This window comes from Cygnus atratus, chromosome 19, assembly GCF_013377495.2.
Source record: "Cygnus atratus isolate AKBS03 ecotype Queensland, Australia chromosome 19, CAtr_DNAZoo_HiC_assembly, whole genome shotgun sequence".
NCBI lineage: Eukaryota > Metazoa > Chordata > Aves > Anseriformes > Anatidae > Cygnus > Cygnus atratus.
Window position 1 is genome coordinate 6,763,483 of NC_066380.1, and position 13,417 is coordinate 6,776,899.

The 13,417-nt window shown below is 54.2% G+C and overlaps 1 protein-coding gene across 5 annotated transcripts in view; it reads right to left on the reverse strand.

The window, feature by feature from the left end:
- EEIG1 (estrogen-induced osteoclastogenesis regulator 1) overlaps positions 1–9,893 on the reverse strand; it is a 33,458-nt gene extending 23,565 nt beyond the window's left edge. For 2 of the 5 annotated variants that reach the window (XM_035555284.2, XM_035555282.2), the window contains exons 1-2: positions 9,698–9,893; positions 7,910–8,545 (exon numbers count right to left, since the gene is read on the reverse strand). In XM_035555284.2, coding sequence (XP_035411177.1) covers positions 7,910–8,055 — 146 coding nt within the window. In that variant the 5' untranslated portion in view covers positions 8,056–8,545; positions 9,698–9,893. Of the gene's footprint in view, positions 1–2,369; positions 2,482–3,575; positions 3,779–5,036; positions 5,172–7,909; positions 8,546–9,697 lie in introns of those variants that run through there. The other 3 variants (XM_035555286.2, XM_035555285.2, XM_035555287.2) reach the window with 3 other exon arrangements.
- Between the last annotated feature and the right edge of the window lie 3,524 nt (positions 9,894–13,417).

Below are 13,417 nucleotides of genomic sequence, written 5' to 3' on the forward strand. Positions count from 1 at the left end.
ACTGCCCCACAGCGCAGCGTTTCCCTCGGGGCAAGGAGCACTGCAGGCTACCGAAGGCACACGATGAGCAGCTCTCGAAAGGAATTCAGCATTTATGCAGATGCAACTGCCCGGCGTTACCGAAGTATGAAATAAAACCTAACAGGCCACTGACAGAAGCCAGGAAGAGAGCTTCCCTACAGAGGGGCTGCTGCATGATGATCTGGTCCCCAAAGGAGCCCGCGTTGCTCAGCCTGGAAGCAGGACACGAGCAGGACCCGGTACAGCCAGGCTATGGCAGTAAAAAAGCTCAGCCACTGCTTCGTTCCTGTGCGATGGAGCATTAAGAAACCTCAAAAGATTGCTGGATTATAAATAATATCCTACGCTCCTGCCTCACAGTCAGCAACGTGCAGGCACAGTCTACGTGATGGTGGGAAGAACTAGCAAAAGAGACAGAAAAAGCATGGTGAAAGCCACTGAAAACCCTTGTATCACACCTAACCTCGCCTTTGCTTAGCATGAATAAAGTCTGAAAGTCTGACAGGAGGCTGGTGGCGGGGGGAATAAAACTCTAAGCCTGTTTTTTTCCAGACAAGCCTTTCCTTCCCCTCCTCCCGGCCATCAGCGCATTGCGATGAGCAATGTTATCCCCGAGGGACTGGAAACAGAAGTGACTGGGCAGAGAAGAGGGTAAGCAAACCCCCGGCAGCACTCGTTCTGCCTCTCGTTCTGCGGTGCTCACACTTCCAACTTGCACTTCAGGAGGAATGGGATCTCCAGCCGCAGGGCACGGTGCAGGCAGGCACGTGCCGGTCCCTTCCCCATGGGCCAGCCTCCGCTGATCATTAACCCAGTAGCCAGTAACGATCACCTCGCCGCAGTCACTTCCTACAAAGTTTTATTCTGGAAGCAAAATGGAGGTGGCTACCCCAAACTGAAGCCCTGAGGCCACGTCCCATTTATGGGATTTTCTCCTCCTGTGGGTTCCTTGTTGCGCTTTTCCATCGCAAAGCCAGACTGGAGTTTAATGCTTGATACAAGGCTCTAAATGAGACCTCAAACTTCATTTTCTACATTTTGTACACTGAATGGCAAGAGAAGGGACTTGCCTCGTTTCAGCTAACACACAGCTCTGGGAAGCTGTAATCCCCAAAACGTTTTCTAGCTTTAGCAGGTTTCTTATTATTATTTCAGAGAGCACGTTTTGGGGCTAGTTACCAACCACACGCAGGGCGATGGTTTCTGCAGCTCTCTAAAGCTGCATTACTAATTCATGCCGCAGCTTTCTGCTCCTTCCAGCACAGCAAATCTACGTGCTCTCTTCCTCCCGCCCATGTAAGCAACCTCGGTGCTTTCAGCCTCAACAGACAGCGTCCATTTCTTATTTAGCCTACAGCAATGGGAGTGTTTTTAGCTTCAGTCCCATCTCCTGCAACAACATGGGACCTTCTAGCACACGGCCTCCTCTCAGCAACGAAGTGTGACGAACTCAAAGGAAAGGCGTAATCCTGCTGCCCTGCCAGCCCACTTCGTCTGCAGGGAAAGCATCCGCTACAGACCATATACGCTGTGGCTTATCTAGAATATCCTGTCTCTTCAGCACTTGCCTCCTCCCAAGCCTCCAGTCTCCAAGCGCTTCCTGTTCGTTTTCCTCCTCATCCCCGTCCCCTTTCCTCTTATCTTTTCCTCATCTCAGCCTTATCAATGGAGCTACAAGGGAGACTCACGAGAAGCACGTGAAAGTGACACCCGTGACGATCAGGGCTCTCAAATCCCTCCGAACAATTCCCTTTCTTGCTCATCGGATTAAAAATACACCGAACAACAAGGCCGTTCATCCAGCGAACACAGGCACAACTGTTTGCCAGTGGGAAGAGCCTTTCAGACCCGGGCGCTAGGACGGGATGCTGAGCCCCGCTGCGTGGTACCAGAGCTCACGATGCCAAGTCAGGGTGCTGATGTGTATCGTGTCTCCCAGCAAGTGCACAAAGGCATCATGTGAAGAACCTGCAAGAAAAAAACCACCTCTCATCCTGCAGGTTGGGCAGCTGGTGCTAGGGTGGGGCAGCATGCAGCCACCTGAAATAACACGGCACGGATTTCTGATACGAGCCCTTGCGCTGTTACAAAGGAAACAGCAGATCCAAACCTTGGTCCAGGATATTCCTAAAGGCTGCTGATTTATTACATAGAGAGCTAGAGAATAATTCCTGACCCGTTTCAGAGACGGCTGCAGCCCCAGCTCCGACAGGGCAGGGCTGGCAGCGCACAGAGGATGCGGAACATATCCTGTTTGAAAAGGGAGGCCACGCAGAGCCACATCCGTCTGTCCTCGCACGGAAGGAGACCTCGCAGAGCCCAGCGCAGGTGATGGTGCAAGAGCTCACCGCGCCGTTCCTTCGTGCTCCTGAGCGGACAGACGTGCCCTGCAGTGGAAGGGGTTTCTGACGTGAGGGAGAAGCCGGAGATCTCTCCTGAAATGCTAGCAGATGTAGCTCCCTGCAATAAAATAATAAGAAATAAATCTGTGCCTGCCTCATTTATCTAGAAACTAGCACCAGAACAACTTGCTGTTGGCAGCTTACGGCCCATTAAAGTACCAACAACCGTGCAGAGACCACAGGCTCCCGAAGGCATGCACCAATTCCTCCCAAATACAGCTTCAAAGCTAGAGTCAACACCGACGGCAGCTGAAGAGCACAGAGGATAAACAGGCTGGAAGCCATTTAGGTTTCCCCCTGTATTTCAGAAATAAATACGGGGCTTAAGGGGAGCAGGGGGCACCCTCTGCTACCTGCCCTTGTCCTCGGCCAGAGCTGATTTAATTGCCACTCCGTAAATCCGTCGGGCCGCAAGGCCCCAGCCCCGAGGAGCAACTCTCAGAGCCGCGGGCTGCTACGGGCTGCTCAGCTCACGCAGGTAAGGCTGATCCTAAACGTTAGGTGTCAGGCACTGCCAGCTCCGAGGGGGAAGCCTGAAAGCAGCCTGCACCCAAGCATTTACAGCCTATCAGTCACAGAGCTTATGATTCTATGATTCTAAACCCCCTTTTTCTCATCTCTGCTGTCTGGTTTCCCTATGTTTGTTTCAGAAAACAAGGGGTGCAGGTGTTACGCCTTAACTGTGCTGACCTAGGCTGTGTTTTACTGCAAGCCATTTCTAGGGGCTGCATCCAGACGCCCCTCCACCAACACTCCCAGCCCTTTCCTGAGGCTGCGGCCAAGAGCAGGAGGTTACCACGTGTAAGGCAAAGAAGCTGCTCCGGAGCATTAACGCTCGCTCTCTCAACCCATACATTTGGGATATGTTTACACACAGGGAACGCCTACGTTTTCAGACACATTTGCAACAAGAGCACTTTAAAAGGTTATCACACCACGTGCTCTAGCAGCCCTCTCCTTTCGCCACTGCTGGTTTTCTTCCCCTCCTGGAGAGGCTGACTCCAGAAGAAACCAGTCACCTCGCCTTTGTTTTAAGGCAGGCAGCGGTGAAGATTTACATCTCCGCTGGGCTGAATCAGCCCTGTAGTCGCTGGTGAGCCAACCGTAACGCTCTTCTGGCCAGAAGGAGCCAAAGAGGGTAAACTTAGTTACCTGAAGGATCTCTAGCATCAGGCACGATGGCTATTTATGTGAGGACGGTGAATTAGTTGATTTCTGACTCACACCACAGACAGCTGGATTTCAGAGGCGGTGTGACTTGCACCTGCCCTAAGAGAAGCTCCTGATTCACCAGTCAGTTAGGGCACCGCTTCTCCCCTTTCCTGATGTCCGACAGAAACGAGCGTGGCCGTGCCTATGACTAAGACAATGATGCTTTACATCCCCCCGCAGGAGGGAAGCAGGCAGCTCTAGGACGCTACTACCTGAGGACGGCAGTTGCACAAACGCTGACCTTAATCCACGTGGAGCTGCCGGTACGAGGAGCCTGCCCCAGCATTTCCTGTGGCTGCCGGGGCACAGCTTTACACGCACACGGAGCAGGAAGGGGCCTCTCACCCTTACTCAATTACAAGCTGTAACAACGTTCTCGGTTCAGGCTACAGCACCGAAATGCTCAGAGGCCAGACCACCCTAACAGGCAGGGACGGCTCTTCCCAGATCACGACTGCTCCACTTATGCCTCTGTACGAGTGGCTGCTGGGCTGCAGGAGGCAAAATCCAGTCTCTGGTCTGACTGGTGCCACAGTGCCAGGACCAGAAAGCCAGGCTGAAACGCCAAACGTGCTCGAGAGAGCGTGCTCCCTAAGGAAATACGGCCTGAGGTGGCCAGAACCACTGCCTGGGTTGGAAGTTGGGATTTTTTTTGCCTTCAGAAGACGACGTGGAAGGTGGGAAATGCCCTCAATATCGTTAAGCTCTTGCAAAAGCCTTCCCTCTGGAGTCAGCCAGGGGCTTTCAGAATACAATCCCTTCCTTTGAGTCCAGAAATACCAGAGTGAAACTGCTGGCAAGCTAACGGACCAAGGCAGGACGAGGTGTCGGGACTACGTGGCTGACACCTGGCCTTCCCCTCCTTTACGTCACGCACCAGCAGCGCTCCCTGCCAGAAGTCAGTCAGCAGCAGGGTGAAGAGCAGCTGGCCGCCACTCGGCATTAACTGACACCGTGAGCAAGGGGGGGGGGGGTTAATCAACTCCTCCTCTGCTGTAATACCCGAAGACGTAAGCACACGAGCTCCGTGGGGCTGTGGCTTCAGGCCCTCGCTGGGATGGCCGCGCTCCTGGCCAACCCCGCAGCCACAGCCGCCCGCGAGCCGCTCGGACCCGATCCCTCGCCCCGCCGGATCCGAGCCCTCCCGGTGGGGCTGTTTTACCATCATCTGCCTAGGAACAGAGGCGCACACCCCCTCGGAAAGCTCCGACCCGGTGCACGACGCAGCAGCCCATCTGCTTCGCAGAGACGGTTGCCATGAGCACATCCCCGCGGCTCCGCGCCTGCTATTTTTAAAGCTACTTGGGAGGCAGCTGAACTCGCCGGCGGTTGGGCTATTTCGGTATCGGGATTAACAGCCTTCGAGGCACGGACCGGTACCGCTCCGTGGGGAAACAGCACCTGCCTGGCCTACACCTGGCCCAGGCGCACTTCCAGAAGACCAACTTCCAGAATCCAGCAGCGGCAGGGCCACAGACCGCAGGTGTCTGCCAAGCGGAGCGCTGTAAGCTGAAGCTGGTCTTATCCTCAGAAGACCTGCCAGAACATAAGGAGACGATTTTACAAACGGAGGAGGAGGAGGAGGGAAGGGTGAAGGGAAATTTACGGCTGCAGCTTGAGTCACTGAAATACCCGCGGTCTAACATGAGGCCTTAACCCAGCAGGCGTGGAAAGAGGACACCTGCCTGTGAGGAAAAAAATAGAAAAAAAAACGCAAAAACAAGAGACGGATCCTCAAGGCGATGTGCTGGCAGGACCTGGACCTCCTCCAGAGTGCCCTCAATTCCTAAGAGGGCATTTCTGAAGGCACTTCAGCCAGGTTCCCCTCAGGGACCCGAGGGGACTCAGGACCAAGGCGCTCTGCCCACAGGTCACTTGAACCCGCTGCCCCGGCAGCTCCAGGCTCACCACAGACGAACACCAGCTTTCAGGTTACCCGCTGTGAACACCCTGAAAAACCTCAGTCCCTGGAGAACCTTATCTTCCCACACAACCCTCTTTGTTCCTCGTCATAAGTCGCTTAATTGAGGAAAAAAACCCACCAACTTGGCGCATCCTATACCTACTCCTGCCCCCTCTGTTCACAGACTCCGAATGGCGTGGGACGGACACCTCGTCCAGATCAACTCTCTGAAACCACACGGACACCAGGAGTTCCTGGTCTGCTCGGTCACAGCTGCACACCTTTTTTTATTGCCGCAGACCAAAGAGGCCCAAAGGGACTGCAGGGCACACACCAACACTTGTACACAAGCGGTTCATCGTAAGATGACCCGACAGAACTCCACTCCAAACACAATCATTTTTGGAAGTGGCTGATTTCAGACGAACAACCACAGGTCCTAACTAACTGCACAGACTCCGCAAACACCACAGATACAGCATCTACTTCCCGATCCTTCCCCAGATCTGCACAATCTCAAAAAGGTCACGGAACAGGACTCGAGCGTAGAGCAGAGCCAAGGCATGGTCAGGGAGCCTCTCCGTGCAGTAACTGCTCCTCACTGTTCCTGGAAATCCATCCCTCTCCAAGTTTCTTTAACTGCAACAGGGGAAAATATTTGGAAAAGGTCAAATGACTCAATACCACCGAGAGCCGTCACTTTTCCAGCAGGAACAGGTTTCCATGTGCCCTCAGTTAGACCGCAGACAGGTTAGGGGAAGGCAGCAAACTGAGCTGCCTGCTTCCCCCTGCTCCTCTGTGAGCCACCAGGCCACTCGGGCTCAGTGTCCGCGTTTGGTCTGAATTACAGCTGATGTCGGTGCTGGAACACGGCTGTGATCTGCAACGCACCACGCACAGAGCGCTGCTGAACCCCAGCCAGCTCGGAAAACAGCGCCCGCCAACACCCGCACTGTGCTCCCAAAGCTGCCTTCGAGGGCAGCAAGGAGATGGAGACGGACGTTTCCTAGCACAGGCTTTTCCTGAGCCACCCCCAGCTCAACTCGGTTCACCGCGGCTCCGGGAAGCAGAGGGGTTAATTCCTTCCCAAGTTCACATACTGTGTGAATTCCTTAGATAAGCCGCTTCCACCAAGCGCAAGGACCCAGCCTCAGGGGGGAAGGCTGTAAGGAAAAGCTCTTTTGATAGATTTTCTTCAAAAGAGAAATTAATTCACGGTCCCTTTTTGGACGCGTTCCACGCCCACAGTTTCTATAGACTTCAGATGAGGCTGCACCATGCCTCCAAAAAAAAAAAAAAAAAAGGTTTGAGCAATGCCCTACCACTTCTACTTCCAAGACAAATGTTTTACACTCGTCCAATAAAGCCTTCTCTCCCAAAATAAGAAAGCTCAACGCACAGCACCCCAAGGAAGAAAACCAGACCAAAAGAGGCTTTAGTTCTGCGATAGAACAGTTACCAGCAAACTCACACTGTACCTTTAAAACCCAGTACTCACTCAGGAAAGCAAAAAAACAAGTTTGAAAGCCACTGAAGGTTTCCTTCACAAACTGAGGCAGAAAGAAAGCAAGTCCAGGCTGTTACGGAATTTGCGTTTACACACTGCTGGTGATAATCTATGTGCAGAGCTGGAAACAAAGCAGGTTTTTATTAGCAATTAGCAGCAGGAGTCGGGACAGATCTGCCTGAAGGAGCCTGAGAAATGCCAATACACGATGGCAAACAACCTTCTAAAATGTGCAGCAGACTGATCCCGATATGAGAAATCGTTTTAAAAAGAAAGTATTGCAGCTATAAACTTGGGAGACGCGATGGCATTTGTTCAAGGAGATAAACTGTATCTTTAGCACTGACAACTTTGACTCCAGGCAGCAGTTTTCCCTTGCACAGCAATTTGCAATGCAAAGCAAGCTACTTCCACTCTCACCAACAAGAGCAACTCAGAAACAAATGGGGAGAGCAAAGTTAGAAAGGGTCGGTTTGGTTAGCTGGACGTGGTTTTCTTCAGAGCTAAGTTTCAAATCAGGCATGAAGGCAATACAGCAAAACATCTGAAGTAGCATGTGAAAACTGGGGTAAGAGGGGTGAAAAAAATAGAAGAGGATTTCATCCCTAAACCCCATCTCTCTCGGGGTGCGACATCCCGCTCCCTTCCTCCCCACGTCTCTGAAAAATCCCATCCAGCCCTGAGCAGCCAACAATACCCAGCTGTGTTCTTCCCCGACTCTGGAGGATGGTGTGGCCCTACAACAGAGCTCCTGAAATCACACCCAGGGGTAGGCAAGAGGTAGCCGAATGCCAATCCGCTCAATTAAAGAATGACCAGGAAAAGAAGGACAGCCAGGAGGCAAGCCCGCAGGCAGCTGCTTACCTGGTAGACAAGCTAGCAAAGTCTCCTCCATCCAGCAGCCTGATTTTACAGAACAGAACGCCATTGACGAAGGGGACAGCAGTCAGCTCTTCCAGAGTAAAACTTGTCTGAAATTTGAATTTCTTCTTCTTCATCAGGAAAGCCATGGGCAAATTCAGCGTGGAAAGCCCAGGAACTCCAGACGAGACAGGGAGGAGCGGCTCAGCACGCACACAGCCGAGCAGAGGAACAGCTCTCGCTCCCGGAGCGTACGCGGGGAGTAAATTCCAGTTCAGTTACAACGACGGCCCGGCTTCAAACGCGCAATCCTCTTCTCTTTGGTGGTCGGATCGGGCTGCTGGATCATCGCCACGGCAGGCTTCAGGTGAGGAGGGGGAGGTCAGGTTAAACCTCTGCAACATCTCCGAGGGAAAAGGAAGGGAGAGAAGCAAGTCTCAGCTCCAGACCAGCAGGAGCTGTCCCCGTTGGAGGCTGCTGTGCTCCGTCGTCAGCAGAACCCCTCCAGAAAGCATCTCTCGTGGGAAGTCATCCTGAGTCTCTGAAGAAGCCTTAGGTCTGCGTGCAGCACATGCAGAGAGCTTCCAGTTTCTCTCTCCTCTTCCTGCGCAGCTCCTTGATGCAGGTCTTCAGGTCAGCCTTTGGGAGGGAAATGAGGAAATTAGTCCCAGGCAGTCTCGGGCTCCTCCCCCTCCTCTAAAACCTGTTTGGATGGGTAATATTCAGCCCAGACTCATACCAATCTTAAGAGGTATGGCCCCAATTAGCCCGCTCCCCATATCCTCTGTCCCCTTTTTGCCTAGGGCAAGCTTCGTCGCTGTCATCATCCCCCTCGTAATTTCTGTTTGCAAAGCAGAAAATAAAAATCTGCTCCATTTTCACCCGTCGTCTCCAGGAGCACTTTGCAGAGCAGACCAGCGTAACACGTAGCCTGGCGAGAACACACAAAAACATCTCGAGAAATGCAAAATCTGTTTCTTTTCCCTTTTTCTGACCAGCCCTAAGCGTCAGCACCTGCATCTTATAAACGCAGCACCCGACGCAGAGGGGAAAAAGGACCAAAAGAAGGCAGCCCGCTCCGGCTTGCACAGCACCACCGAACCAGGTCACTGCCTGCCTGCCCACCGGCTCACGCCGCCTTCCCCCAGCACCAGCTCAGCCCCACACGGGTGGGTTTGGGGGCCGGAGGCGCTCGTTGCGCTGCGGATTTCGGCAACACCTTGGCTGCGAGGCCGAGGGGCCGTGCAGCAGACAAGGGCCGAGGCTGTAACCACGGAGCAGCCCCCAAGGGATGCTCAGGATGAAATGCCAGCAAGAGGGGAGAGCAGGGCTCCTGCGGTCACAGCCCTGCCCAAACAGCTGGGGGGCTCGGGGGGGGGCTCCAGGAGGGACCCGAGGGGCTCCGGGGGGGCTCCAGGAGGGACCCGAGGGGCTCCGGGGGGGCTCCAGGAGGGACCCGAGGGTCCCCAAAAGGATCCCGGGGGGCTGCAAGAGGGACCCCGGGGGTCCCCAAGAGACACTCGGGGAGCTCCAAGAGGGACCCGGGGGTCCCCAAGAGGATCCCGGGGAGCTCCCAGAGGGACCCGGGGGTCCCCAAGAGGCATCCGGGGGGCTCCCAGAGGGACCGGGGGATCCCCAAGCGGCTCCGGGGGGTCCCCAAGCGACTCCCGGGGGTCCCCCTCCGCTGCCCCGCACCACCGGGAGCCCCCGGACCCCCCCGTTGCCCCCCTGCCGAGCCCCGAGCTGCAGCCCCGGCAGCCCTCCTCCCGCCGCCCCCGGCCCCGCACCGACCTGGGCCCGGCCCCCGCCCGCAGCTCCTGCCCGCTCCGCTCCGCGCCCCGCCGCCGCCGCCGCCGCCGCTCCGAGCGCTACGCCAATTGCGGCCGCTACGCCAACGCTTCAAGGGGCCGCAAGGCAGAGCCAAGGTACGGCGCCGCTTCGTGAATAGCAGCACTACGCTGGGTAGCGCGCCCCCTCCCCTCCGCCGCCTTCCTCCCCCGGGGCCGCGGGGAGGGAAGGGCGAGAGCGGCGCGGCCCCATTGGGTAAGAGCGAAGAGGCGGGGAGGGCAGAAAAGGGCGGTGATTGGTTGTTTTGGGAGAGGGGCGGGGAAAGGCGTGCGGGGATTGGAGGAGGGGGCTATCTGTTTGGGGAAGTCCCGCCCCTCCTGGCTGAGGGGGTGGGAGGGAAGCGGGGGGCTCTGTGGCGGCCCCGGGGGTCGCCGCGGTGGGAGGGGGCTCTGCGTGCGGCCGAGGCGTCATGGGGCCTTCCTGCCCCGCAGGGGGGTGCTGACAGCCCTTCCTAGGGCTGAACAGCCCCGAGGAGGCTTTTAAAATAATTGTTTAATCATAGAATGACCTGGGTTGGAAGGGACCTCAAAGATTATCTCGTTCCAACCCCCCTGCCATGGCAGGGATGCCACCCACCACACCGGCCTCATCCAACCTGGTCCTGAGCACCTTCAGGGATGGGGCACCCACAGCCTCTATGAGCAGCCTGTACCAGTGCCTCGCCACCCTCTGAGTGAAGGATTTCCTCCTGATCTCTAATCGAAATCCCCCCTCCTTTAGTTTAAAACCATTCCCCTCATCCCGTCATTATCAGATCGAGCAAGGAGTTGCTCCCCATCTTTTTTACAAGCCCCCTTCAAGTCCTGAAAGGTTGCAATGAGGTCCCCCCCTGTAGGCTCTGGGGTGTGCAGGGCTCGCTGAGAGGATGGCAGGGCTCACGGAGGCACACCTTAGCCCCCAGGGCCCGCAGCACGATGCTGGGAGCGAGCTGAGGTGTCTGTGCCTCCCTGCAGGCCGGGCTGAGGCGATGGGGGAGGCAGCAATGACGGCCTTGGGATGTGTGCCCGTCCCGTCCTCAGCCCTCAGCAGCCTCCAGGTGCCGAGGAGCGGGCCGTGGGTCAGGCTGACCAGCCTGGGATGGCTGGAGCAGGAGGGAAGCCCACAACTGGAGCCTGGCCCTCCGTGTGTGAGATGTGGCAACCAGTTCAATGCATCTCCTCGCCAAAATGGCTCCCTCCTGGTGCTAGGCGTTGCTGCCCTGTCCCGGGCTTGCGGCTGGGATCCCTGGTTAGGCAGGATTCCATTGTTTAAGGGCAAGCAGAACAAAATGTCTCTCCTTGTCCCGGAGGAGTCTGCGATCATCAACATGATTTGCCTATTTTTTAAGGTTAGGGATGTGCCGAAGAAGCTGTGTTGCAGAGAAGTTGAGGCTCGTGTGGGAGGGACTTTTCCCAAGGCTGATTTGCATGTCTGGCAAAGCGTGGATGAAAGGCTGGGAGTCCTCGCTCTTTTTGCCAAGCTTTGATGCCCAGACTCCTTGCCTTTAATCTTTGCCATCTATGCAGACAATATCAGAGCTATCAAATAATTTTACCACAGAATAAGTCTTTTAAAAGTAAATGTGCTAGGAAAAGTGCACAGCAACATACTTGGACAGCACTGGATTAGACCAAATGCTTTGTTCCGATTCTTGTTTACCAGGTTAAACAGATACACAAACCTAGGACTGGGAAAACATTTGTCGTGTTGGTGCAGTGAAACCATCGCAGGAGATGTCAGCCTTCCCACATAGCAGGGTTTGTGGAGGCTGCTTTAAAGGTAGGGATTGAATCCATCCCATCAGTTGATATTCAGCGCTTTCAGTGCCTTAAGACATTGGTAGAAATAGGCTGGTTTTTTCACTTTGTTAATTTACTGGGAAGGAGCTCAGCCTGCTAAATATTTAATATTTGTAAGCTGGGATGCTTGAATGCGGGAAGCATCTGAGGAATCCAGCCCAGTCCCTCGCACTTCTCATTCCCCGAGCATACCACCGACAGACGTGTCAATCTTTCACTTCCATCGCTACGTAAAGGCCAAATGATCTTTCTGTTTGCAGTGTGGGAGGAGGCCTTGTGTTATCTGCTGTGATTCACTCTGATAAATAACCTCCTTGGAGGACTTCTCTTGTTTGTAGCAACAGCCTCGCATGGTAAAGTTTGCAGAGCTTTTAATCCTCGCTGTTCTCACGCATATTTACTCTGCAGTTTTAGCAGAAATTTCTCTTGAAAACCTCAGTGTTTTTTATAATTAATGGTATAATGTGACTGATGTTAAAAATAAACTGATTTGGAAAAGTGCCCAGAGAGCTGCTGAGCAGTGTGTAATATAGCAACCATAGCCGATTCTCAGGGGTATGTATATTTTCCTAACAAAGGCAGCCTCATGACTTTGAGATTACATCTCTATTAGTTTGAAATTCACCCTGATGATTTTTCTGTGTTTATGCTGCATAATTATTTCTGGACAAAGCCACATTTTTTAAAGGGGCAGTACTTCTCTGAAGGTCTCTGGTGAGCCCTGCTGGGAGGGATGTCGGAGCCCATCGGTCAGTCTGGGCCCAGTGCAGGTAGCAGAGGGAATATGGGAATCAGCGTGTCTCTGCCCATCCGCCATCCCACTGGCTTTGTGTTTTTTTCCGATCCTGGTCCAAACACTTGTTAAGGGGTCATATACATGATCAGGGTGCTCTGACGTATGTTAATTCTGCTCAGCCCAGACTCCAGCGCTCAGCTCTTTATGCTGGTGGTTGCTCTTCCCTGACCCCGGCCCCGCTGTGCCCATTTCACCTCTGCTCCACGAACCTCAGCCACGTCCTTACCCTGTGCTCTCCCTGCCCTGAGCCTTTCCTGATGACTCTCCCCAGTGCTGCCACCACTTCCTCAACTTTTGCTGGTTCAGGGCATTATTGTATCAGCCAGAGATAATTTATCGGTTTGGGTTCTCCTTAATGCTGGGCCTCACCTCTGCTGTCACTGGAGAGGTGCCAGCCAGGGGCTGGGATCTGTGGGCTCTGCTTGTCTTGGGACCAAGGAGCAAGCAGGAACAGAGATGGCTTTTCTCGCCTCCTCCCTCCCAACTTAGAGTACCAGGATAAAGAAGCAGGGAAGAAACGAGGCAAGATAAATTCAGAAGGGATAAAACTCAGAGAGGTGAAGTGAGATAATGCATTTGGTGAGCCATCAGATCCTGTCTCTTATCCCAGAGGAATCCCAGATACACGAGCAAATCAAGCCCTGTAATCTACATCATCAGCGTCTTCCTCTGGAAAACATCATCAGACTAATCCATTTGTCCTAGCAGCCAAATGATTAAAGTTTGAAAACTAAATTATACACGGTTGCTGCAACAGCATAAACACATAATGGCTCTCCTCTATTACATCTGTAACCTCGGTTGTAATAGCTGTAATGGGCTTCCAGTCCCAAACAAACAAACAACAGAAAAGACACCACACAATGCTCTCTGCTATAAATATTCTTCGCGCTGCCGGTGGCCAAGCACCTGCAAAGGCACCTGCTGCCTGGAGCTGTGCTGGGAGGTGCCTTCTCCAGAGCTTGGGGAGCCCCCAAAGCAAGGCAGGGGCTGCAGGACCCACGGCAGCGGTGTCGGCCCTGCCTGCAGCGTGCTGAAACCCACCCTCTCCCCAGTTCTGTAAGGGTTTCCTGGGGTACGGTTGTTCTA